The sequence below is a fragment of the Hemicordylus capensis genome, chromosome 1, assembly GCF_027244095.1.
Source record: "Hemicordylus capensis ecotype Gifberg chromosome 1, rHemCap1.1.pri, whole genome shotgun sequence".
In the NCBI taxonomy this organism is placed as follows: Eukaryota; Metazoa; Chordata; class Lepidosauria; order Squamata; family Cordylidae; genus Hemicordylus; species Hemicordylus capensis.
In genome coordinates, this window is record NC_069657.1 from 125646521 (window position 1) to 125672144 (window position 25624).

The window sequence follows — 25624 nt, forward strand, 5'->3', positions numbered from 1 at the left end:
GAGCTCCTCTTTCCTGTACAAATGGTGGGATCGGGCAGCTGGGAGGTTCGGCGGCGGGGGCCGAAAGCATTACTAGCGCCCGTTTTTCAACGGGCTAAAATTCACTTGTTTGGTTATAATGTTTACTTCCATCCTGTTCTGCCTGATTATTCTGGGTTGTATTCTAACCTTTTGCGGAGCTCTGTCGCTCTCTCTACTTCAACTTGCAGAAGATAAGTTGAAGTAATGTAAGGGGTCCTTCAATCAACAAATAAGGTATCTTTCTGTGAATGGAAGGAACTTCCAAGGATGGAATTGTTTTCTGCAAAGGTTAGGCTATAACCTGTTGAGTATAAGGATGTCTTTGACAGACAGATAGGACCTTGCTTTTCCTCTTATATTAAATATACTATAGAACAGAATTCAGTAAATCTTCAAAATATGTGAGGCACTTCTTTGGCAGCTAGGTAGACATTAGTGTCTTTCCCCCTACTTTTAAAATAATGAGTGACAAGAATTATAATTGCATGATTTTCAAAGTTTCAACTGCTGTTGCAGATCATGAATTGATGCAGCACTGGATTGCAGTTTCTTTGACACAGTATCATCATCTTGTAGTTTGATCATTTCGGTCACTCCACTGATTCCAAGGATACAAGGCATACTTAAAAATACTTCAGAGTTTATATTATGAGACCCCTAGAAGAAGAAAAATAGCACAGACAATATATTATTGTATATACATTCACTTGGACAGGGGCATGGAAATGCTAAAGGCACTTGTGCACCTTCCTCAGAGAGAAAGTAACATTGGTAGTACTTAACATGGAGGTTATTTCTCCCCAGTATACAGAGTGTATCCCTTTAAGATGGGCTGTCACGCCCACTTGTGCCTAACAGACAGGATCTTGTGCACACAAGAACAGTCCCATGATGCCCCAAGGCAGGACCCTCCCAGTTTCCGAACTGTGTGGTGAAAGTTGCAAGGAAGGAAGGAAGGCTCCAACTGTAAAGGTAGCAAAGGGTAATGAAGAACAATAGTGAAAACAATCCCAACTAACTTTTACCTAGGACATGATGCCAACAGGGACAAGTTGCAAAAAACAGGTATAGTAACACAGGAAAAACAAGCAACAGGCATTTCCCCCTGAAAAAGGAAGTAGATGACAAATTGAAATAGAGTATGCACTACCCCATAAACCTATGGTGGGTTGGATACCCTCCGTACATTGGGGAGAGAAAATCTTCATGGTACGTACTACCAATGTTACTTTCTCCCCCAGTGTAGGTGGGTATCCCATTCAGATGCAACATACCAAAGCCGTAGTCACCGGGAGGGAACAGGTTTATGCAGTAAGGGAAGGAGGGAGGGAGAGAGAGATGGGGAGGGACCTACATGGAGACCACTTGTTGCAGAACAGTGAGGCTGAATGCTGGTTGTGCTGACTGGTGGATATTCAGCTTGTAGTGCCTGACAAATGGTGAAACGGAAGACCAGGTAGCAGCCAGGTAGTATTCCTGAAAAAGATATGTTGGCTGAAAATGCCACATAGGTGGCTGCACTTCATGTGGAGTGTGCCATGATTTTGAGAGGAGCGTGCAAGGCCTCATAAGGAAGTGATATGCAGGCCCTTATCCAGCAAACCAAGGTAGCATTTGATGGCTTAGACTCCATGGAGTCCAGGTGGGAGGAAATGAACACAGCATCAAATGTCCTTAGTCCTTTTGAGACTGTGGGACCCTCTGGAAGACCTGGCATTGGAGGCAAGGTGGGTGGAGGTGGAAGGACTGGTACATGTGTCTCTTGCCTTCTCACTTCATCTGCAACTAAATCCCTGATCCATTGGGATAAATCAGGGAATAGCTTTTCCCCATGAAGAGAGGGAGGCGGGAGAAGTTTCCACCATTGCTGTCAGTACCTGCCCTTGTGGGGCAATAAGGGCGGGACCACTGCGGGTCACCAGAACCAAGGGGGTCAACAGTATTTCTCAAGGGTACCCTCTGGGCCACTGGGGAGAGAGGGACAGTATTAGCCTGGTTGGGCTGTGCATCCTCTTCAGAAGAGTAATCTCCATGGTCATTGCTGGGGAGCCCATGCTTCTCCGGATCAGAGGATTCTGGCTGTTAGTTGTTGGGTGGGGAGTGTGGAAGGGCATGCCTGGGTTGGCGAGATCTTCCCCAGCATCCACTGTGAACATTCAGACACAGCAACCCCCGGAAAGCGGGCAGATGGTCCAAGCTGGGGTGGAGGTGCGGGCCTGCTGGAGGGAGGAGCTCTGCCTCCACAACATGTTCTGCCAGTTGTTTTAGAGTTTTGCAGGGACGGGGGGCCACAGAGCCTCTTTTGCTGGCCAAATGCCTCTCAGGAGGTGCACCTCATGCGTGCTTCTGGGCCATTTAATTGTAGTCCTGTCTGTGGGGTGGTCCGTGCCCCTTAAGATTTCCATCCCTGGGCTAGTTTCTGGGTCCTCTAAGAGGGAGTCTGATGCCACCACATGCTGCATAGCATGAAAAGAAAGAGGCAAGAGCAAGGAGGGAAAGAAAAGAGAAGTTTTAAAAGGGAAAAGAATAAGGCAAAGCAACAACAAAAAAGAGGAAAGAACTGGAGAGAAACTGAGCAAATGCAGGAGAAAAAGTAGAAATGGGAGAAAAATGCTGGAGAAAAACATTGGAGCCCTTCCAATACCCTGTACACAGGGACAAGACAGGATTGAAATTTGGAGGGTCCTGCCCCAGGGCATCATGCAACTGCTCTGATTTGCATGATAGCCTGTCAGGAGCAAGTGGGCGTGATAACCCATCTTAAAGGGATATCTTCCTGACTTGGGGGAGAAAACTGGAATTTGGTACATGGATAGTAAAAGGCACCCTGGTTTTTAGAAAAATAGAACTTTTTGTCCAGCATTCCAAGATAAAACACACCTAGCCAAACATGACAGAATGGAAGGGGGTGGAGTTCTCCCATAACTCATTTAAAGAGGTAGTTGTGGGAAGGAACCAACAGCATATTTACGCTTGCAGAATCTAAACAGTATTTCCTATATTTACAGTGGGTATTGAAAAGAATCACCCCCTTCGATAGACCTTAAATTCTGGTTCCCTTACATCCTGAAATGAAAACACAAAGAAAATTCCCTTCACCAGCTGTACTTATCCAATGCAACCTATAACATCCAACTGAAAAACATCACAATTACAGTCCAGAAAAAGTGTCAGAAATAAAAAACAAGAATGACTGAGATTGAAAAAGGATCGTGAAAGGAAAAAAAGGATCGAGAAAGGAAAAAAAGGTATGGTGTGTTGTGGAAAAAATGTGGCTTGTTCGGGAGGGTCGCAAGGAGAAAGCCACTTCTCAAGAAAGGCCACATTAAAGCTCATTTGAGCTTTGCCAGAAGGCACCTTGAAGATTCTGATACCAAATGGAAAAAGGTCTTATGGTCAGATGAGACCAAGACTGAACTATTTGGCCTCAACACCAAACAGTACACCTGGCGTAAATCCAACGCAGCTCACCATCTACAACACACCATACCTACAGTGAAGCATGGAGGTGGCAGCATCCTGTTGTGGGGGTGTTTCTCTGCCTCAGGGACTGGGGCTCTCGTTAGGGTAGAAGGAAAAATGGATGGGGCAAAATACCGTCAGATTCTGGAAGAAAACCTGCTACCCTCTGCCAGACAGTTGAGGATGGGCAGAAGATTCACCTTTCAACATGACAACGATCCGAAGCACACAGCAAAATTGACCACACAGTGGCTGAAGGATAAAAAAGTGAACGTCCTCATGTGGCCCAGTCAGAGCCCAGACCTAAATCCCATAGAAAATCTGTGGCGAGATTTGAAGATAGCAGTCCACCAACACCTACCATCCAATGTGACCGAACTTGAACAGTTCTGTATGGAGGAGTGGGCAAATATTGCTCCGTCTAGATGTGCAAGGTTGATAGAGAAGTATCCCAACAGACTCAAGGCTGTTATTAAAACAAAAGGTGGTTCAACAAAATATTGACATGGGGGGGTGATCCTTTTTCAATCTCAGTCATTCTTGTTTTTTATTTCTGACACTTTTTCTGGACTGTAATTGTGATGTTTTTCAGTTGGATGTTATAGGTTGCATTGGATAAGTACAGCTGGTGAAGGGAATTTTCTTTGTGTTTTCATTTCATGATGTAAGGGAACCAGAATTTAAGGTCTATCGAAGGGGGTGATTCTTTTCAATACCCACTGTATATAATCACACCAACATTCATCTATGAAGACAGTGTTCCCATTACAATTTTTATGTAGATTAAATTTATATAAATAATTTGCAGATTCAAAGTCAACTTTGGATAACATTTTAGGACATTTAAAATGGTTGCAGAACAAAGCATCAAATTAAAGCTTGGTGTCAACACAGATTTGTAGAAAAAAAATAGTGCATTTGCCAGTTTACCCTCTGTAAGAAGATGTACACAAACAGAGGCCTTTAGAGGGTAGGAGAGCAAAGGTTGTCATATAAATGATATATTGAATGTTCGGAACTATCTTTTAAATAAATGAATGACAGGTGATGACAGTTGGGAAGAAGGGAGTGTTGGTTATATAAGGACTGGTAGGGAAAGAAGAAAGAGTTCAATGTGAAAGCTCCTGTATGAGACTGAGCAAGGGCAAGATCTTGTTGAAAATCTTAGGAATTTATTGATCAGAGACTGTAGGAGAACAGTGGTGAACTGGGGCAGTACTCTGTGTTTGGAAAGTCTCAGTTTCTGCACCAAGTTTCACAAATAATATACACCTGTCCTAGACCATTTAGCAAACTTAAGGATTATGTGTGGCAAGAAGGTCAGCACGCTCAGTATTGTGCTCCACAATCAAACAAAATAGCCACACTAATGAAGTTCATTTGCCCTGCTTAGCTGAGATTCTGTTATTTTAAACCAATAATAAACTTGTTCTTAGGTCTTTTACAATTCATACTTTGTTTCTTCATATGTATTGAACATTTATCCCTATCCCGCGCTTGAAAAGCCACTAAGAGGATATATTCACTTAGGACAGGGTAATGAACTTTATATGGTGGCAGCGTAAGATAAAATCCAAACAGGGAGAAGAACCTTAATACTTAGCATGAACATGGCAATTCAACCAGTGAAAAACAAAAACAAAACACATCCTTGAATTTGTGGGGTGGGCTTGGGCAGAGACCTGACACATTCCAAGTAGTTTAAATCAGTAAAACAAAAAACCACATAGAGAGAGAGAACGAGAGAGAATGTGCACACACATTAAACCTGGGATAAACACAGGGTGCAGTCTGTGAAATATCTGTAACTATTGGAGGAGAGAGATTTGTGGCCTCAGTTTTGAAATGTGCTTTTCCTAGCTACTGGTTCAACTGCTGAGATATTAAGGAATACTGATGAACATTCCAACTGCCCAAAAATGTTGTTGTTTTTTAAATTTAAGCCTTGAAGAACACAAGTCCTAAAGAGAGCTAAATGGGGAACTGTGCTGTTGGTGGGAAAAGATTCAGCAAAGTAGAGAGCAGGCAACACTGCTGGAGTGCTGGTCAGTTGCTATTTTGGTTGTATATGAGACTGGTATGGGAATGGCATTAGTGTGAATATATGTATTATGTCACTAGAATGTGAATTGTGTGTGTAAATTAAATGGGGCAATGCTAGGGGGAAAGTGGAGAAATTTACACAAAAAGCAATAATGTTTACCATTTATATAAGGCTTTAAAATATTCAAAGTGCTCCAAATACATTATAGAAGGAAACCTCACAACACTCCTATAGGATAGGTGAGTATTAGTCTCATACTGCTGAATCTGAACAATAATAATTAAGACAAGCTATTAAGAATTGAAACAGATGTTTAAGTCTCCTTATGTTTTTCAGGTGACATCCAGAAGTTAACAATCCATTCTAAAATGCAAATTAAGGTTGCCTCCATGCTTACCTTCACCATAGTTGATATGGAATGTACTTTCCTTTTATCATTCAATATACTGTCAGTCAAATCAGCTACTGAGAGACCAACAGACCAAGATCTTTGGCCTTTTCCTTTCAGAACTTCCATGGCTCTACATGGACAAACAAAACAAACCCTCACAATTTAAAAATGCATGTTCATAGCTAATAGTGTTGGTCCTGTTTTTAATCTATGTACACTCATACTTGACAAGAATGATACAGAAATATTTTACCCTCAATAAATTGTGTTACTCAGGCATAGATGCAAGTATACATTTATTGTTGTAGATGTTTTACCTGTTAGCCAAAAGCTGCTGGGCATTCCGATTTGTTAAATCTTCACCCTGATGACTGGTCACTGAATTAGAAGCACTCCATGCTGACACTAAAGAAGATACACGCACACTTGTTTTCAAATATTTGAATCTTTATCTTAAGAATGCTTCCTTAGAGTTGGTGTGTTTCACTGGACTTTTAAATAAAACAATTGTTCTATACTGAGGTGTTTCTATCATTCCACCTTTTAGAACGATGAGCTGCATTTTGTAATCATAACCCAAAAAGCAGCTCGTTCCTCTCTTATTGCAATGATGTTTCTGCTTTTTTTGCACATAGATCTCAGAGCCTAAAAAAGAGAGAGCATGCATCCTGCCAGTCAAAACAAATATTTCTATTCAATCCAACATGTGCAGACACAAGAAACTGTGCATGACAAGGTGCAGGTGACAAAAACATACACCTGTAAGTAGTGCAAACCAGGAGCCAGTTCAGATGACTCATGGTTTGTTAGGTTGTGACAACACCAAGTCCTTTGAGCCTATACACTCATCTTCTCCTTGCATACCACTGGCATCCTGGTTAGTTTATATAATAGCTTGACATATGATCTGAACCCAGAGCAGTTTATATACCACAGTTAAACAACAGCTCCAGTTTGGATGACATACTGAGCTGTTGTTTAAACCAATTAGAATGTCCAAAGTCATTGTTCTGTATGTGAGCAGAGAATATAAGCAGAGAAGGTTATATTTCAAGTTCCCTCCCTGGCTTCTCCAAAATAGGGCTGAGAGAGATTCCTGCCTGCAGCCTTGGAGAAGCCGCTGCCAGTCTGTGAAGACAATACTGAGCTAGATAGACCAATGGTCTGACTCAGTATATGGCAGCTTCCTATGTTCCTAAGGTAGGAGGGAATGCACAGGCTCATGAGACTTTTTGTCACATTCGTGACCCACCAAACCATATTTTTCTGGCTGTCTGAACTGGCCCATTATACAGTTGAGAAATCCATCACTGCAGTCAGAACCAGAAAATTCCCTTAAATTTCCACTCTTTGCTATCCAATAAACAAATCGCAATAGTTCAAAGTTCTATCATGGCTCCATGTTCAGTATTTTAATAAGTGCAGTGTTTACAGACAGGAAATCCCAACAAAACAGTTATGCTCTAATAGAAAAAGCAGATCAGTTTTAAAATATGGCGTTCTAAATAGCACAGTGCCACCATTTTACCTTTGTTTTCTCCTTGTTCACCAATAAGCCAAATATCTTTGCCCTTGGTCTGAGCTTTCAACAGGTTTGTAATAATATATTGGAATCTCACAGAGTCCAGATTACAGCCAGTTCCAACAACTCTGTTTTTAGGAAATCTACTCATTTTCCATGATACGTATGTCATTATTTCCACTGCACATTTGAAAAAAAAGAAATACGTTGAGACACACAGATTTTTAATTCAGTGTAACAATCAAATTCACCATCAAGGCACAATGTTCTCATTAATCTTTTAGCAGGCATGATTAACTGGATATCAGCAATTTTATGCATCTCAAAAACATGAATAACATTTCTGACAAATATGAAGATGCATCATTTGTTTTTGTATTTTTTGCACCATACTTTCTAAGCTTCTATAGGTCAACTACATATTTCTAAAGGACTACTATATTCACATTTCATACAATTTGGTTAATAAAATCACCCTTACTGTACACATTGTTCTATTTTGCGGCACCATTTAGTATGGAATTAAGGATAGTTTCCCCAATTACTGGATAAGGTACAGCAGCCTGGATACAACAACATTTGGGTTTGGTCTTGCTCATATACAACTTTTCTAGTTTCCAACAAATGATGGGGATAAGCTTTGATCCTGCAGAATTGCATGTGTCTTATTGGTCCCTTCCAGTACAATTAAGTACAGTTAAGTCCCAATTGTAAATACAGTCACTCAGAAACAAGTCCCATTGATCTAGGTAGCACTTCCAGGTCACTGAACTTGGAACTGCAGCCTTAGTATTCCCTAGTTCTTTGGGGTATAAGGCAATGGGATTCCTAATGCAGTGTACTACACATATATATTATACCATCCTTTAGAATAAGGAAAGTACAGATTTTCCTTTCAATCACTTGTCTAGAGGAAAACAATATCAGTTCCTCATATATGTCAAAATATACACAACTCATGTATACGTTAGAAACGGGCTGACATCCTGACTAAGTTATTCAGCAGAAGTCCCATTGAATTTAATAGAACTAGTAAGACTAACTTGTCCTGTTAATTACAATGGGAGTTCCATTGTGTAATTTTGTCACCTAGGGAATTATCTGACGTACTACTCAAAAGTGCAATCCTGTGGACGTGTATTATAGCAAACTAGCTGATCTGGCACAGAACATCGGCGCCCCTAGTTCTCCCTTTCTTTTCATCCCCCTCTCCTCCCTTCAGCCCCAGTCCGTTCTCTGTCAGCCTGGCCAGCGCTTTCCTTTCCCTCCACCCTGCCAGCGGAGATTTCCCTCGCGGCCAGCCTGGCCAGTGCTTTCCTTTCCCTCTCTGCCTGTCAGTGGCAGTTTTCCTCACTGGCCTGGCCAGCACTTTCCTTGCTTGCTTGCTGGGCTTCCGGCACTTTCCCTCCCTGCCGGCTGGCAGGCTGCCACTACCATTTTCTTCCTTCCCACCTGTGGCTCTCCAGCAGCTCTCCGAACTCTTGTGAGAGCTGCCACACATGGGATTAGCCATGGGTATGCCTTAGAGAATTAAATAGATAGATAGAAGATAGAGCACACCTTATAGCCTCCATTAAGGAACATGCCTATTAAGTAACAGAATATTCATTACAGACCAGGTTATTCTCAGAGACCAATACATCACAAAGGTAGGTATTGCCATACCTGGTTGAGATGCCACAAGCAATACACACTGTTGACTATAGTGTGCTACTGATGGAATAATGCCTCTGAATAGTTCCACATTGTTCTGCACAACATCCAGGTAGGACTGAGCATTGCCTAAAGAATTCACAGTAAGCACCACCACTTTTGAGTCTGCTGAGGCAGAAAAGTCTAAGGAATACCAAGAAAGAATGTCACTCATTTTTTTCCTTTTAGTGATGCAAGTCTTACACTCAAATCTTGACAGATATAAAAACAATAGCCATGAATTGTACATGTAACATGCAAAAACTACTCCTCTGCTACAGATATATTTCCTTTGTACAATAAATATTGGAAATATAGAAAAAAATCTATATTAATATAGATAATATAGAAAAGATAAGGGCCAGCAGGGAACTGTACAATCAGTTTGCTGAGCTCAAGGGGGCTTTAGACTTGTATTTCTCAAACAGTAGCCCACCTCACTGCCCCAAGGAAAAGTGGATGCCTTGAAAATACAATTTTTGTTAGTAAAATTACTAATAGACAACTGCTGAAGCGCCAACTACACTCATAACAGAACTGGAACACTCTTCCTCTTGTTTTGGGTTGCAATGTGTGCAATACCCACACCAAGGGGTGCAGTGAGGACAGGGAAATGTCTCTTTAACTGGTGGCGAACTTAACTGCCACTGGTACCCGGAATGCTGTGTGGGGTGGAGGCACCTGACCTGGCATCCTGCGGGTAGGGTGCCCTGCCCAAGCTGCTCACTTGGCCTCAGTGCATGAATGGAGGCGATCTGAGGGGACAGCACAGCAGGTTTGTGCCCATGTGCGGAGGCCAACCGAACAGCGGGAGCAGGGCAGGCTCCCTGTGCGATGCCAGGTCAGGTGGCTCCGCCCTGCACTAGGGATGTGTGAACCAGCTCAAGGTTGAGCCACTCTAAAAGGGATGTATGGCCAGGGGCGGAGCCACCATTGGGCGAAAGCGTTCAAAGAACACAGGCTGCCCACCAATCAGGAGCCGCGAGCACAGCCCCAGACACGCCCCCTGTGCCTGATGTCAGACGCGGGGGCATGGCTAGCCAGGCACTGATGTTAGATGAGGGGGGTGGGGCTGCTGCACACAGGCCGCCGGCAGTCTGGCTCCGCTCCTGTGTATGGCTCCTTCCACTAATTCACCACTGTACCTCAAACATCTTTATTTAAAAATTACTATTGAAAGTGAAAAACTCCTACCAACAATTGTGAGAATTACTTGAAAAAATGGGCATAAGAAAGAATGCAGTGAAACACTAACGCTCACATCAGAAACACACTACCTCTGCTGATCTCCACGTTCGGCAGGGCAAAGATTTCCAGGTCCATTGTTCCTCCTTTCACTGAATCTTCTGAGCAGTTCAAGACAACCACCTTGTCAGCAACACCCTGTATAAATGAAAAAAAGAAAACAAAGCTCTTCTTCATCAAGGAAAAGAGAAAATTATATTCTGGGGGGAAATCCTTGTGAGATTTAATCTAAAGTACTACCAGGGCTACCAAAAAGTCAAATACTTCTATGATTTAATATTTGGCACAAGAAGTCAAATATAATAAGCTTATTTATTCATAAACACAATTAAAAATTGGGAATAAAACTCTGCCTCATCACCAAATTATATGGATGAAGTGAGCAGCAAGATCAATTTGACATATTATTTCTTTCTCTTTAAAGCAAGAGATTTAAAGTTATTATTATATATAATCTTTTTTTAATAAATTACATTATAATGATCAAACCAACAACTATTTTCCCCTACCATACAAATAACTTTCTTCATGGAGCCATAATAGCTTGGTATGATTAAGCCAAAGCTAAGCATATCCCACTAAAATCAACGGGACTTCAAAGTACTTAACTTTGCCTAGATTAATGCCCTTTATTTGGATATTGGTTAAACAGTTGCAGCCACTTAAAGTTTTTGTAAAGAACTGTGTTGTATAACATTATTTTGAAGGTGTATAGCACATTCAAAAGAACCACACATTTAAAGAATATGCTATATTCCTTAATATAAGTAAAATAATTGAGTATTTAGCATCTAACTGGATCAAGATTAGGATGAGGCACACTGAGTAAAAACTGTGTCTGCGCCTTCCTAGCACACCATGAGGATTGCAGGTAACAGTTATCTGGAATCAACCATCTTTGAAAGAGCCTGCATTATTTTTGATTGCATATAACAAGTTGTAGCGAATGGCAGATTTAAGCCTAGCCTTTGTCTCAGAGTAAGTCCACGTGGGGTAAAGAAAACTGATGATTCATTTCCTCCATGTCTGCTCAACAAAGGCTGTCCCTCTGGTAATCGCTTCCACCACACGCAAATTATTACAGAGTTTGCCCTCTCTGGATTTGGGTGAATGTCCAGGGAACTCTCCTCCTAATTTACCAAATGGAAAAATACAAAAACCTCCCATGTGTAGCCTATGTGTGAGGAGAACAACTTGACAGTGTGCTGCTGAGCAATCAAACTTGAGGCATGTTTGCACCAGAGTAAGACCCCTTTCCAGCCCCCACTTTTCCTGAGTTCAAAATCCACGCAAAGGGGCTGGTTAAAATTGTAAAGGACCAAAAAGAAAAATAACCTTCATTCAAAATACTACAGACTGCTTCCGTCTGAGGCACTCTCTCCGCTTCAGTTACAGGTAATAGCAAACACTCAGCACTTTAAAGATCTTGGTTACTCAGTTGCACAGAACATAAATGCAAGAAAATACAAAAGAAAACGCCACCAGTTGTAAGGAACCTTTAAACGCACCTTTAAAGGTTACAGAGACTTTTGCAGTGCCCTGGCTGGATAAAAAAGGCAAAGGTTCAGCATTCTTATGTTACAGATAAAACACAATAGACCAGTTGTAAGGATCCATAAAGCACTAAAATAAAGAAATCTGACACCAGCTACCTAACACACGGTTTCCTGGCTAAACCTTTCTCCGAAGCCAAGCCCTGGCTCCTTCCCTGAACTCACCAAAACTGTGGTAGAGACTTCAGGTCCCTGCAGAGTTCCTGGTTGCTGCCATGGCTTGGCCAGCCAACCTGTTGCTTCCTCTGCCTGGCTCCAACAGAACGAGAACAAAGAACTTCTTCACTTCTTGCCTCAAGGCACCTCTAGGTTCTGGTCACTGTGTGCTGAGTGGCTGATCTCTAGAGGTCACTGCCTGACAGACAGGACAGAGTTCACTTCCGGCTAACTCTTTAGGGTAAGGAAGAGCCAGATTGCTACACAAGTACTTTAACATTCTTGCATAAAAATGGCCAGCCATGCAATTCTGGTGCCAGCCACAACCACAATATATGTATATTTAAATATTTATTTATTTATTTATTTATATATACTAGGTTAGTCTACACCTAACAACTGGCCAAGGAGCACGTCAATTTATTATCCAAAATGTGATGGCTGGGATGCAAAGAGCTACTTTTAGTGAGACTTTTTCTCACCTTGAACAGTAGGCTCTTGTGTTATATCACAAACTGCTTTTCAGCTTTCAGTTTCCAAAGAGATTTGCCATAGAACTTGCTATCTGGAAAACTGAGTCCAAAGCTCTATTGGGCAAATTGAAAAGACTGCACAGGCTTGAGTCCAAACTTCCATTCTCCTGACAGAATGCAGTTTCATTGGCTGAATGGGGCTTTTCTGCTTCCCCCTTCTCTCAGTAGCCGCTTGCACCCCACAAAATGCTACTTCTGAGGATTTGTGGGACCCTCTGGTAGGGATAACATATGCTTCAGGAAGGGAGCATCAGAAAAAATGCCCCGCACACCAACAGAAGTACCATTTATACAAGAGCAGCTTAGGATCCACACTAGGTCAGAGTATTCATCCATTCTCACTATACTTTACGGCTACATTGTGAAATACTCTGGTCAGTTAACTATGAGACTTTTAATCTACTAACAAAACACTTGCATATTCCTTCCAAGTGATATTTTGAAAATATTTCCTCTTGAAATTGAACATTTCTTCTTGATAGAATACCCATAAATTTCTTATTTAGAAATGATGTTGTCTTAAGACATGCACAACAGTGAGATTGTCTCACTGTTCAGTCTTTCAGAGTGACTGGCAACTCCAGTTAAAACTCCATAATTTGGGGGCCTATTCTCACAATATTCTCAACATGTGGAAGCCATAGGTATCAGTCAATTAGCAATGACTTCCAGCGGCAGCAACCAGACGGAGGCAGTTGCATGCGCACTGATGGTATATGCTGAAAAACGGCTGGCTTAATTTCCTTAGCACAACACTGCAAGAGTAGCTTTCCAAGTGCTTGTAGATGCATGTTAGAAGTCAATGCAGGCTAGCTTAAGCAGAAATGATTGGCAAATATAGAGCTTATTCAACTTAGAACTGCAGAGTCAGAAGTCAGCATGGGCTGACTAAACTATGGCTGCCATTTGCTGAGAAAACTGGCCCCCCATGTTTGATTCCTATCTTGTCCTACTTCAGATATATTTAATGGAGAAAGTTATATTCGTTGTACATGTTTCTAAATATTTTCAACAATAATTATTTTTATCCCCAGTTTAAAATAATTACAGAAGCAATCACAACAGCCTTTTTATATGAAGCATCTACCTTTGCTGAAATAGCTAGCGCACAAGCAAGACCCAGATCTCCTGCTCCAACCACCGTCACTTTATTACATCCTCCATCATTTGTCTTCTCATCTATCTTGGTTTTCGACTGTACATTATTTTCACCTAAATGCAAAAATGGTAGTTTATACATAAGAATATACACAACTGTATATGCTGGATTTGCTTCACAGATAATGGTTGGATCTGACAAACAAAAATGCTTGTAACTACTGTTATGGTCTGTGAAAGTAGGCAAACCTCATGCAGTCCGATCCGATGCATGCTTATCTGGAAGACCCACAGATTACAATATGGCTTAATCCCAGGTAAGTGTACATAGGACTGCACCCTGAAACTGTCTTAAGGGAGAAGAGCAAAACTGCAAGAGGAAGACAGAAGGATGTCTGTTACTCAATGTAACAAAGGAGACCAAAAATATTGTTGGTACCAATGACATCGATGCATTGCCTATCCCTGCACATATTTCTTTCTGTTTTATAAGTAGGGCTGTCAACTTCTCTTCCAAAAACACTCCAAGTCAATACCAATTACTGTTTTAGTAAATACAGGCAGATGTGCAACACATGTGACATTTCCTATTTCTAGGCAGGAAAAAATATCCGTGCTGAATTTCTGCCTGTTGATTAGCCACTGCACACACAGGAACCTATCAAAAAAAGAGGTGGCAACTTTAGTAATAGGTTGGGCAGCCCATTTATAATCCCTGCTGTAGCACAAGCAGGTTCTGCCTTTCTGAGCAATGGGGCCACTCTCATAGCCCTTTAAATATCTCACGTAGGCACACTCCATCCCACTCCAAAATTCACCACCGACACCTTTCCCACCTCGCAACAACACCCTGCACTGTGTTCACCAGCATTGGTAGAGCAGCGCTAACAGCGGTAGTTGCCTTGGAAAAGGGAATGGGAAGATTTCCAGTGCTGAGTCAAAGGGATAGAAGGAGCACTGTGGGATGTACCAAACCCAATTACAAGAGAATCATGATTAGAATGCATTGGTTCTTCCCAAATGGTCCCTGGACTACAGGACCCTTGTGCCAACACTGGGAGCCCTGTCCTGCATCCTAGGCAATGCTGCAACAGAGCACAGAACTGGGCTTAAAAAAAAATACACCCCACACCAAAAAGGGCCATCAGAACAGAAAAAATTATGAACACCAGATTAAAATTCCTCCAAAAGATGCGCACCTTCAGTGATCTTTGCAATATATGAGAGAAGCTCTAACTGCCTGGCTGCATCAGAAGATGATAATGAATACAGAGGGAGCTCCTCTTCAAATTTTGTGATCATTTCCTTTAACAATCCTATGATCACGGACTGGGGCTGAAATACATATAGAAACCATGAACAGCACAGATTTAGATAGCAAAACGTTTTACTTATTACAGTTACCTAATAAAAGAAACAGAGGCATCTCTCCAGGTCTCTAAATTATCTGAAAATATGAGGAATTCCATACTGTACGCAGTCAACAAAATACAGAAAGTTTGCTTCCCACCCACCCCCCCATAGCTATATTAGCTAGTTCTCAACTTTAAACTAGTCTTATGTGATAAAGAAACAGAACCCAGGATTGGGGCTAAAACAGAGAGGAGCATGCTTGATTTTCAGTGGCTGCATTCATAGGCTCCAGGGAGTAGTTCAGCCCCTGCTCCAGTGGTGTCCCGAAGTGTATCCTATTACTTTCTCCCACATAAATGAATAACTATTATTCATTCACTTGGGGAAACGTAAAGCACTTCACTTGGGGACAATGTTGGTGATAAGGGCAAAATCTGCTTTCCACCCCTAACTAGGGATGTGCACAGAACTGGCGGGGGCTGGTTCAACAGCGAAGGGACAGGATAACTTTAAGGGCAGGGGAGGGTGCGCACACACACACACAACCCGCCACGTTTCCCCCTCCAGTGCTTGCTGAAAAACCGGTCCAGCGGGGCGGCAGTGTACCTCCCTGCCACCCCGTCCGCTCCTTGGACCGGAAGCGACAGGAAGTAGCGTGCGCACATCGGACACGTGCACCCAATGTGTGCACAAGAGAATGAGACATGTGCATGCTACTTCCTGTCACTTCCGGTCCGAGTTGCGGACAGGGTGGCAGGGAAGTACGATGCCACCCCGCTGGACCAGTTTTTCAGCGAGCACCGGTGGGGGAAAATGTGGCAGGGGGGGACGACACTGCACCCTCCTCTGCCCTTAAAGTTACCCCCCCTACCGCCATCGAATCTTCAAACCTCCTAGTGTTCGAACCTGTTTAGAGGCCCATAAAAGGGCCTCCGAATAGGTTTGTGCACATCCCTATCCCGGACATGGGCTCAGTCCTTGATGACAGAGATCCTGCAGATCATCCTACACACACATATGTTCTTATTGAGATTTGAATATACAAGATGTAGAAGGCTAATAGCTAGTATTAAGAAGTGTTGCAATCAAGTTATATTATATCTATAACAAGACAAAATTGCCACTTGATTCTATACAGATAATCCAAAAAGCACATGTGCACACATAATCCTTACATGGCTCCAGTTCTGTAGATATGGCAGGTATATTCTTCCACGAGCATCCACGTGTTTTCCTACAGAAATTCCCATGTTTGCAGTGGGCTTCAAGAAGCAAATTGGAGGAGTAAAAGGATAAGAATCTAAAATCCATAGGCAAATTGGAATGTTATATGAATTACCTGTCAAAATACAAAACATAAGCTAATGTTAAATAATTATTGTTTCTTGACTGGTTATGTTTACACTTGGGATATTCAAACCATAAAACATTTTCTCTGGACAATTTAAAAGTATCTTCCAGCTGTCATTACATAAGTTGACAAGGGAACTGCTGGTTATGCATTTTCAAAGATATGGACCCGTTTACATGACTGTCCCATACAACGGCAACTGCAAATTTGAACCATCTGTAGTGAGTTTTAAAGCCACCTAATGGTGCAGCGGTGAAGTAACTTGCGTAGGGAGCAAGAGGTTGCTGGTTCGAATCCAGGCTGGTATGTTTCCCAGACTATGGGAAACATCTATATCGGGCAACAGCGATATAGGAAGATGCTAAAGGCACCATCTCATACTGCGCAGGAGATGGCAATGGTAAACCCCTCCTGTATTCTACCAAAGAAAACCACAGGGCTCTGTGGTTGCAGGAGTCGACACTGACTCAATGGCACAACAACTGAGTTTTAACCATGATGAACCAGTCATGCATCTCTCTGTGTGCATTAACAATGCAACCTTTTGGAAACTGGCAGTCACAATCAGTGCAAAATACAGTCTGCAAGTACTGGTGGCAATCACAAGATCAGATCAGCTCATGACTAAAAATCAGAACAAGCCAACTGAAAATCCACATGAGATGGACCTGTGAAGGGGCTTTAAATGGAAATAGTTTTTGAGCTTTTTTTATTCAGAGGTAACTGAAATGATAGCTGTCAGGGAATATATATTGGCTTCCCTGTCTTTTTCACCTTGGCTGTACAATCAGAAAAAATATGGTTAGGAAATATATGATGATGATATATCATCACATATATCATTAACCAGTAGAAAAATAAAATCAGTTATATTTACCCTGATATTTCACTGGAACAGTGCCACTAAAATTCAATAGATCTTTCAGGGATCCATCCTTGAAAGCTGAAATGCAGAACATTGATCATTTATGTATACTATATTTTTCCATTTCCAATGTTGTTAGTTTGGTATTATTACTATCATTCTATACACATTTGAAAGCAGAACGACTAACTCATGTTCTAGTTCCAAGACTTAAAGGGTGACTAGAGGGTAATAATGATTAGGTAACTGCTGATAGTTTCAACATTTTACAAATACTATACTAATTCAGTTATATTTTCTACATTTAACTTAATTCCTTATCTGAAATTACTTGTTTTACTGCTCAAATCTACGTATGAACCACTGGAAAAGAACACTCTCAGTTTATCAGGTGGCCAAATAATGGAAGGTTTTCTTACTATAGGTGTTCATGGAGAATACGATGTTTGGGTACAACTCATTTACATTCTTCAGTTCTTCTATGGTCAGATCTCGGAATTTATACTGGTTACAAAACAAAGATAATTTTGTTCTTTTAAACAACTTTACATTTTTATGTACCACTGCATTTAAAACTTAGCATTATTACTAAGCATTTATTGGTATTAATTATTATTATTTTAATAGCACCATGTACAAGCATGGTGCTATTAAATGCATGTACATGATGCTTTTCATAGAATGAGAGGACAGGTCCCTGCCCCAAGGGCCTTACAATCTAGATATCAACACAAGTAAGACAACAGATGAAGGCAAAAGTAAACATAAGAATATACTATTGTTTCAGCTACACTTAATTAAGCTTAGTTGCAGTACCATAAGGGGACTAAGGCACTGTGCCAAAGTTTCAAAGACAAGGTAGGGTCTAAGAAAGCACTTAGAAGAAAGATAAAGATAAAGCATCACTTAGGTGTTTCAGGAAGCGCCTTCAAGCATAAAGGGCAAGAAGGGAAGAAGAGTTCTGTTGGGTAGAGTTGTTTGAACAGGAGCTCTTTGGACAGTTGAAGGTAGTAGAGTCAAGACTGAAGACCATCAGCAGGCATGTGACAGAATACAAGAGCTGAGCATTAGGGAGGGGCAAGGCCACAGGGAGCTTTGGAGGGAAGGGTCCAGGGAACTTGCGCTGGACCCAGGAGTGGACAGGAAGGGACTTAAGGAGGAGCAAGAAGTAGTCAGTGCAGCTACAGAGATGAATGATTTTGGCAGCAGAGTGCTGGATGGAGGCAAGGAGACTGAGCTGAACCAATGGAAGACCAGATTGCAGTAATCCAAGAGAGAGAGAACGCACATGTGAAGTAGAATTCTTGCAAAGGGGACAGTGAAGAAAAGCTGAAATCTTGCAATATTGTAAAGTGACATGTTTGATCACAGACTGAATATGAGGAATAACGGAGAGAAAGGAGTCGGATAAACCCAAGGCTTTGTGCATGCCTGTGACGAAACGCAGACCTCCATTGTCTTGAAGCGAGAGCCCCAATGTCTAACAGACCTGCCCTTCACCAATTCCCTACACTTATCTGACACAGAAGATGGAGCCATTTTGCATCTCACTACCCAGAGGAGAAGAAATTGGAATACTCTTTGAACTACAGATAGGTGTGAGACACACAGTCTCCTGGACCCAGCTTATCCCCTCTGTAATGGCCTTAAAGCTAGAGGGCAAAGGCCTGGCCAGTGTTCACCATTTTCCCATCTGTTGTAGGGTGTTCCAGGGGAGAAGCTATAAAGATTTAACATGCTCTCAGCCAGGGACCTGCCTGCTGCTAGACAAAGGTAAAACTCACTGCTATTTAGTTAATGTTTTTGTATTTTCTTTTGAATTCCTGTGTGCCTTTCTTTACTTCCAGTTTCCCCTAAGCCTGCCCCACCCCCAGTTCCTTATTCTCTGTGTAACCCTTGTTTCTTAATAAAGTTCATATACTTTGAATTTGAAGTGACTCCAGTCTGATTTAACATGGCGTAACTACCATTAGGCAAGGGGAGACAGTTGTCTCGGGGCCACACTGCCTCAAGAGGCCCCCCAGAGGCACGTCACATGACTCCCCGCCCATCCGTGTTATGCCCCCTGGATCTTTTAAGTACCTAGCAACACCTTTGTAATGGAGAAAGGAAGTGAGAGGATTTTCTATGCAAAAAGCTGGTACTGGCAGGTATGTTCCAAATTTCTTCTAAAAATTAAAAAAAAAATCAATCTTTCCCTGAGTGTATTTTAGTATAAAAAGTAATGAATTCAGCTAATTTAAGGGGGGAGGGAGAAAAGGAAAGGAATGAGAGAAAGAGCAGAGAGAAGGAGGAAGATAGGTGATGTGAGATGGGCACAAGGCTTTGTGTGGCTCACCAGACGTGCATCAGAATCTAATCTGGCTAACCTCCAAATTTTAGTTGGGCACCCCCTGGCATAGTACATTTGCAAAAGAGAGAAAATCCAAGCCCCACTATTTATATGAGGGTGGAATCTTTTGGGGGGGGGATTCTTGTTGCGCCCCCTGTAATTTGCTGCTGGATCCGCCCCTGTGAACTAGATAATCACCCTATTCATAATGGGGATGTGAGTGTGAGTGCACTATATATTGTGAAGTGTGTTTATGTGTGTATATCAACGAGGGACCCATTTCAAGATTTTGTCTCTGGGCCCACTCCAACCTTGCTACGCCCCTGTCTGAAGGATTACTTGCAAAACTCTTCCCCATATGCCTCATAAGGTCATTCGCTACTGTTGAGTTGTTTTCAGAATATAGTGTTGTCTAGAGCTGGGTCAGGTGCACTCTAACTGTACAGTGCCTGTAAATCCCAAGCCAGACAGTTCCAGGTTGTTGAAGCTGTGTCTAAGCCTGGTCAGTGGCTTTAGGTCAGTCTTCAACTGGTGGCAGCCTACCCTGAAGGAGCGGTGTGCTCCTAGATTTGGGAGCAGAGCAATCTCTCTACTGAGAGCAGATCCCAGGAAAACATAGAGTAACCCTTATTATTAAGTTAAACCATAAAAAATCATGATATTTGTTGTTCAAAACATCATATTACACCTTTACAAATTTCTTTTAAAAGCTTCATTAATTCAAAATAAAATAAAATAAAACAACATTTACTGTGCCCTTGATCAACTTAAAGACAACACACGCTCTAGGGGTGTAAATAAGAGGTTCCTTGCATATTTGCTCTTGACATCCATACTATACCAAGAAAGAAGTTCTGAATTTACTAGAATTAGGAAGCTTGGCTTAATTGGGAGGGCTCCCTTAAGAGGAAAACCTTCAGGATGTTGAATCTCCCCCACCCCCTCCCATCCATCCATCCTGCGGCATCTACACACATTAGCTGTGGACATTTAAGTTGCCCCAAGTCTGTCGGCTCAAGAAGTCAAGCGTTGTACATCACGGACTATGGTGAAACCCTTAAGTGTATTCCAAGGAGGGCTGCCTTGCCTTTGCTCACTACAGGAGCCTCTGAGAACATGCACCAGAATGATGCAGTATCCTTGTTGCAACCCATGCAGTGGGGTGGGAAGAAGCTGCATCTGTTGGTTGAAAAACTGCAGGTCAACATTCGAAGTTAGTCAGGGGTTCCCGAACCTGGATCCCTAAATGCTGACTACAACGCCCATCATCCCCAGCCGCAATGGACACAACATCTGCGGATCCAAGGTTGGGAACTCCTCTCTAAAGAACAGAATTCTAAATAACAAACGGAGACTAAAGCAACAGGTGCTGTTAAAATGCAGCCGGTCACTTCGCTCCTCCCCGCAAGTTCAGCCGCGCCTCTCCCCGAGGGTCGAGGCTAAGCGCGCGGAGGGAAGGATTGCAGCAAGCCAGCCAGCCAGCCAGCCTGCCTGCCTGCCTGCCTGCCGGGGCTTGCCTTGCTCAGCCACTTCCTCAGCTTCTCCTCGGAAAATTCCATGGCTGGTGTTCGCCGCCCGCCCAAGGCCCAGCACCGCTTCCTGTTCGCGTCGGACTCGGGAAACAGACGGCAGCCGCCGGGGACCAAAGGAAAGACGTCACTAACGTCAAGAGAGTCCGAGGGAAGGCGCAGGGGACGGCCGCCTCCACTTCTTCGCCCAGCCCCTCCCTTCTCCAGGTATGACTAATCCCCAAGCCTTACGCATAATAACCCTTTCTGTGCACCAAAGCGAGAGCTTCTCCACTAGGGGGCCACCAAGGCCAGGTCTTTGACTTTTTAAAAGGGGGAATCCACCCTAATCGGCTTATCAGGGCGTGGGGGCGCAGAATGACTGACAAACCCCAATCACATCCAGGACAAGAGGTGATTTGCTACAACTATGGCAGGTTCCCCCCACTTTTCTTTCTTTCTTTTTAAAACGGTTGGCTTTATTTATTTATTTATTTATTTATTTATTTAATGGAGGAGCTGCTCCCCCCTCTTCCCACTTTAAATAGGCATGTACTGGGGGAAAAGGGAGAAACAGCCCCTGACATACCCTTTGCCCAACTCATCTCACAGGGTTGTTTTGAAAGATAAAAGGGGGTGGGTGGGGTACACCACCATATAGTTATTATATATACCACCCTAAACTCCTTGGAAGAAGACTTGAGCAAACATGTAACCAATGAACAAACGACCTCAACATTCATGTTCATCAGTCTGTCATTTAAAAACGAGTACTAAGAAATGCATTATTTGCATATATGCTGAAAGACAACTGGGTGATTGAGCAAGGATTTGAATCCAAGCCTCTTTGGTTAAAGGCTAACACTCGACATCCTACATCACACAGCTGCCTGTGCATGGCATACATTATTTTCCCCATCTTCTCTTAGCAATTTGTTGAGAGGTACTATGAGTTTAAATCTTTTGGATTAGGAATACATGCTATATTTGGATGGAATCCAGATAATTAGACTCACACATACACATGGGCAATTAGGGCAATTCCTAGTTGCTAAATGGGTGCTTTTTAAACACTGTAAGTGCAGTCCCCCCCTGCCCCCACCCCAAGAAATTGTTTCAGGAAATGCTAACACAAGCAGCCTTGGCGCGATCTGCATATATGGCTAGGAAATTTTGAGGATATCTGGGGTGAACTATACATGATCTAGAATAGATGCTACTTTGATCGTCAGAGAAGGAAGCCAATTGTGCAGCTTCTAGCAATGAACCAGGGGTGTAGTATATGATGTATGTTTATATTTGCTTGGGTTTTTTTTTGTTGTTATTTTCCCTGTTTTTATACACAAGTTTATGTCAGAGCCAGAGGAGTGGGATGTGGGAGGTAAATGGGCAAGGATGGAAAGGGGAACTGGAGATGTTGGTATAAAGCACCCCCCCCCACACACACACATTTCAATAATATGTTAAACAAGTTGTTCTGCTAAGAACTCATCTGCCTACTTTCCTTTCACTATAATCTTAACTGATAATTACCATCCTCACAAAGTTAACCCACTACAGCCTTAAATGTTCCCATGTCCACCATCTTGAACTGGGGTGGATGACATTGTCACAAACTACAAACTGAGGTGTCCAGTCACTATGGGTCACTCACTACAACTGTGGTTCCTGATTTTAATTGTGATGTATTTCTGGTTTTAGCATAAATGGCCCTAGACTGCTTTGGGAAGGGTGGTATATAAATAAAATAAATAAACTGTACCAAATTTGGTTCAAAACAGTTAAGCAGTCCACAAGTTAGCCCATGTGTGCCTCAACCATTCACACATCCACCATCTTGAATTGGGGTGGATGACATCACCCCAAATATGCCATTGAGGTGTACCCAATTTGGTCCAGGCATTGTAAAGTTGATGGGACACACACAGAATGCCAGGTGATCCATTAAGCTTACTATCCTTAAGAAAAGTAGGCAAAAAATGTTAGTAATGTTAAGGGTTGTCAGGTTGCCATGCACTTTTGCAGTTTGGGTATTATCTATTTACATGCCTTTGATTCAATCACAGAAACATCTGTTGATGTCATGCTGGTTGGGGCAATTGTTACATAACAAATGATGTCACAATCAAGTTCACACTCTGGTTTATCACAGGCAGCCACCAATGAAGACAACATACTGGGCTATTTAGAATCAGTTGAGAGCTGATTTCCACTTCTGCGCTTTTGCCTTCAATACTAGTTGCTATCAAGACACAATGATTGTCGTTGGTTGGCTGATATTCCTTTTGGCTATACATCTGATGCAAAGATTTCCAAAAGCTGATGTGAGTACGCATTGAAATTGGCTAGAGATGTCTTCAAATGTCACCCCCAAGTTTGCAATCCAAGTTTGAATCCCACAAATCTAGCATGAGTTCAGCCCAATGTAAAGTATGTGGTTCATGTGGCACACTCTGCTTTTTTGCCCAAAGACTAGGAAAGCATCTACATGGCAAGGAATATGGCAGTCACCATCACCACTCAGATGTAAAATACTGCTTGATTGATCTGCCAGACTCCTTCCCCTAAAGTTCACATTCACTGGGATGTGTGTGACTTTTAACCATACATGCTCACCCACCCCAGGACACATCTCTTTTTCCACAATGAGCATGCAGAAGGATCACTTGGTAATGAGATACAGAATATTGCAATAAGTGACTAACAGCCATATAAAAATGAGGTACAATATGATCCTGATTGAGGACAGCTTCTTAGAAACCCCATTCGTAAGGAGATACAAGTGGGCAAAAATCTGTATATTACCTCTTTTTATGTTGTACTCAACCATTTAAGAACAGGATTAAAGCAATATTTAAACTGACAAATTATCTATCAAAATAACTTATTGGCACAAGAGACAAAGTCATATGTTGTTAGCATACAACACTCATGTGAACATTCATTTAGATGTGATGTTGTAATGGTAGGTGGGACAGCAGGAAACAAGGACTCAGTACTTTGGGCTAATATGCACTTCTAAAAGAATGGGGAAAGAGAGGGGTGGTCAAAAAGTGTTCATTGGAATGAGGATTAGATGGGGGAGGAGTAGGAAAAGGACCATTCTTTGGAGGGAACAAACATCTAGGATGAAACAAATTGAGAGAGTTACCCTGCTAACTGGGCAAAGAAACACCTTTTTAATGTGGCGATTCTCTTTATTTAGCAGGGGGAGAGTAACTGGCCCTATCTGCCCCCAGCACAGTACTCCCAGTGACTGTTGCTGGTGTCTATCTTATGTTTCTCTTTAGAATGTGTCTTTTTTTTTTTTTTTTTTTAATAAAGATTGTGAGCCCTTTGGGGACAGGGAGCCATCTTATTTCTTTCTTTATGTAAACCGCTTTGGAAACTTTTGTTGAAAAGCAGTATATAAGTTGTTGTTGTTAGAGTAAGCTGTTGCCTTGGCAGTAGAATTTCTTAAATTCCTGCAGAAATGCAAAGTCATAAAATAAATTAGGGAGAATTTACTTGCTCTTGTCACTTTGAGACTGCATCTCACCTGAGGTGAAAACATTCAGGCTTCTATGTTTTGTGCCAGTTTTCCATAGAAAAGTATATTATATTTTATTCAAAGGCCCTCACACTGGACTTACTTGTACCATATTTACCTGAATCAAAAGACTCCTGAATTTTAGACAACCCCCTTAAACAATAGAGGTTAATTAGGTTATGCCTGCATTTACTCAAAAGGAATAGGACTCTGAATTTAATATCAAAAACTTGGGGGGGGGTGCTAGTCCTTAATTCAGGTAAATATAGTAAGTACATATTCCTAGACAAAGCTGCAAACATCTCTTTTAAAGTGCCACAGTAGTGTGCCTTAGCAGTAATTGGTGAATTATGACCATGTGCATTTTATGTCCAACTAATTATATTGATAAAACAGGGAAGTCCATAGGAACTATTCACAAGCATTATTGTACAATTTAAAATTGTGACTTAATTAGTATTTCCTCCAGAAGTCCCAAAATCTATTTGCTAAGCTCCCTTCCCCGCTCACATCCTCACTTTCTTTATCTTTAGAAATTTAAACAGTAAATGAAGTGTCCCTATTCCCTATGATACAGGACCATATCACCACATGCTGAAGTGCACTATTCTGCCTTACTAAGGTCTACCCATATTTTTTGCTTTCCAGTGGCTTAAGACAGATTTTTAGGGCTGTAGGTGAACCAGGCAGTTGATGATTTCTTGTATTTATCTCTGGTAGATTCTCCTTGTTCTGCTATCATACTACTTGCACAATGTCATCAGAAGATTGGGGCTGTCACTCTGAGAAACCCTGCTTCAGCACAATACATCTCTATGAGTATCCACAGGACCTTTTCTAGGGGGTGGAGAGGGAGCAAAAGCTGCAATCCCGTACCCACTTACCTGGGAATAAGTAAACCCCACTGAATTCAATGAGACTGGCTCAATTGAGGGGGGGTTCTCTCCTTGCCCCCTCCCTGGATACCCA

General features: G+C 42.1%; 1 protein-coding gene across 6 annotated transcripts; it reads right to left on the reverse strand.

The window, feature by feature from the left end:
• On the reverse strand, positions 1 to 25624 carry UEVLD (UEV and lactate/malate dehyrogenase domains). Of its 6 annotated transcripts, XM_053255782.1 has the most exons (13): positions 21136 to 21338; positions 17706 to 17790; positions 17299 to 17364; positions 16246 to 16409; positions 14917 to 15052; positions 13707 to 13831; positions 10410 to 10515; positions 9106 to 9276; positions 7447 to 7620; positions 6236 to 6323; positions 5925 to 6048; positions 1047 to 1126; positions 523 to 678 (listed from the first exon to the last, which is right to left on the reverse strand). In XM_053255782.1, the coding sequence occupies exons 1-13, from the start codon at positions 21175 to 21177 to the stop codon at positions 663 to 665; spliced, it is 1377 nt and encodes a 458-aa protein (XP_053111757.1). In that variant the 5' UTR covers positions 21178 to 21338; the 3' UTR covers positions 523 to 662. The 6 variants fall into 6 exon arrangements, with proteins under 6 accessions (XP_053111777.1, XP_053111748.1, XP_053111767.1 ...); XM_053255802.1 differs by lacking the exons at positions 1047 to 1126; positions 21136 to 21338 and adding an exon at positions 25540 to 25624 and having other exon boundaries at positions 1 to 678; XM_053255773.1 differs by lacking the exon at positions 1047 to 1126 and having other exon boundaries at positions 1 to 678.

What these genes read in the sequence shown, in the direction of transcription:
- UEVLD (XM_053255773.1), bottom strand. Translation starts at nt 21,177, where the DNA reads ATGGAATTTTCCGAGGAGAAGCTGAGGAAGTGGCTGAGCAAG. An exon ending in TGAACAAGGAGAAAACAAAG is followed by an intron (nt 6,324 to 7,446) that starts GTAAAATGGTGG and finishes TATCTTCTTTAG; the next exon opens with TGTCAGCATGGAGTGCTTCT. An exon ending in CAGCAGCTTTTGGCTAACAG is followed by an intron (nt 6,049 to 6,235) that starts GTAAAACATCTA and finishes TTGTCCATGTAG; the next exon opens with AGCCATGGAAGTTCTGAAAG.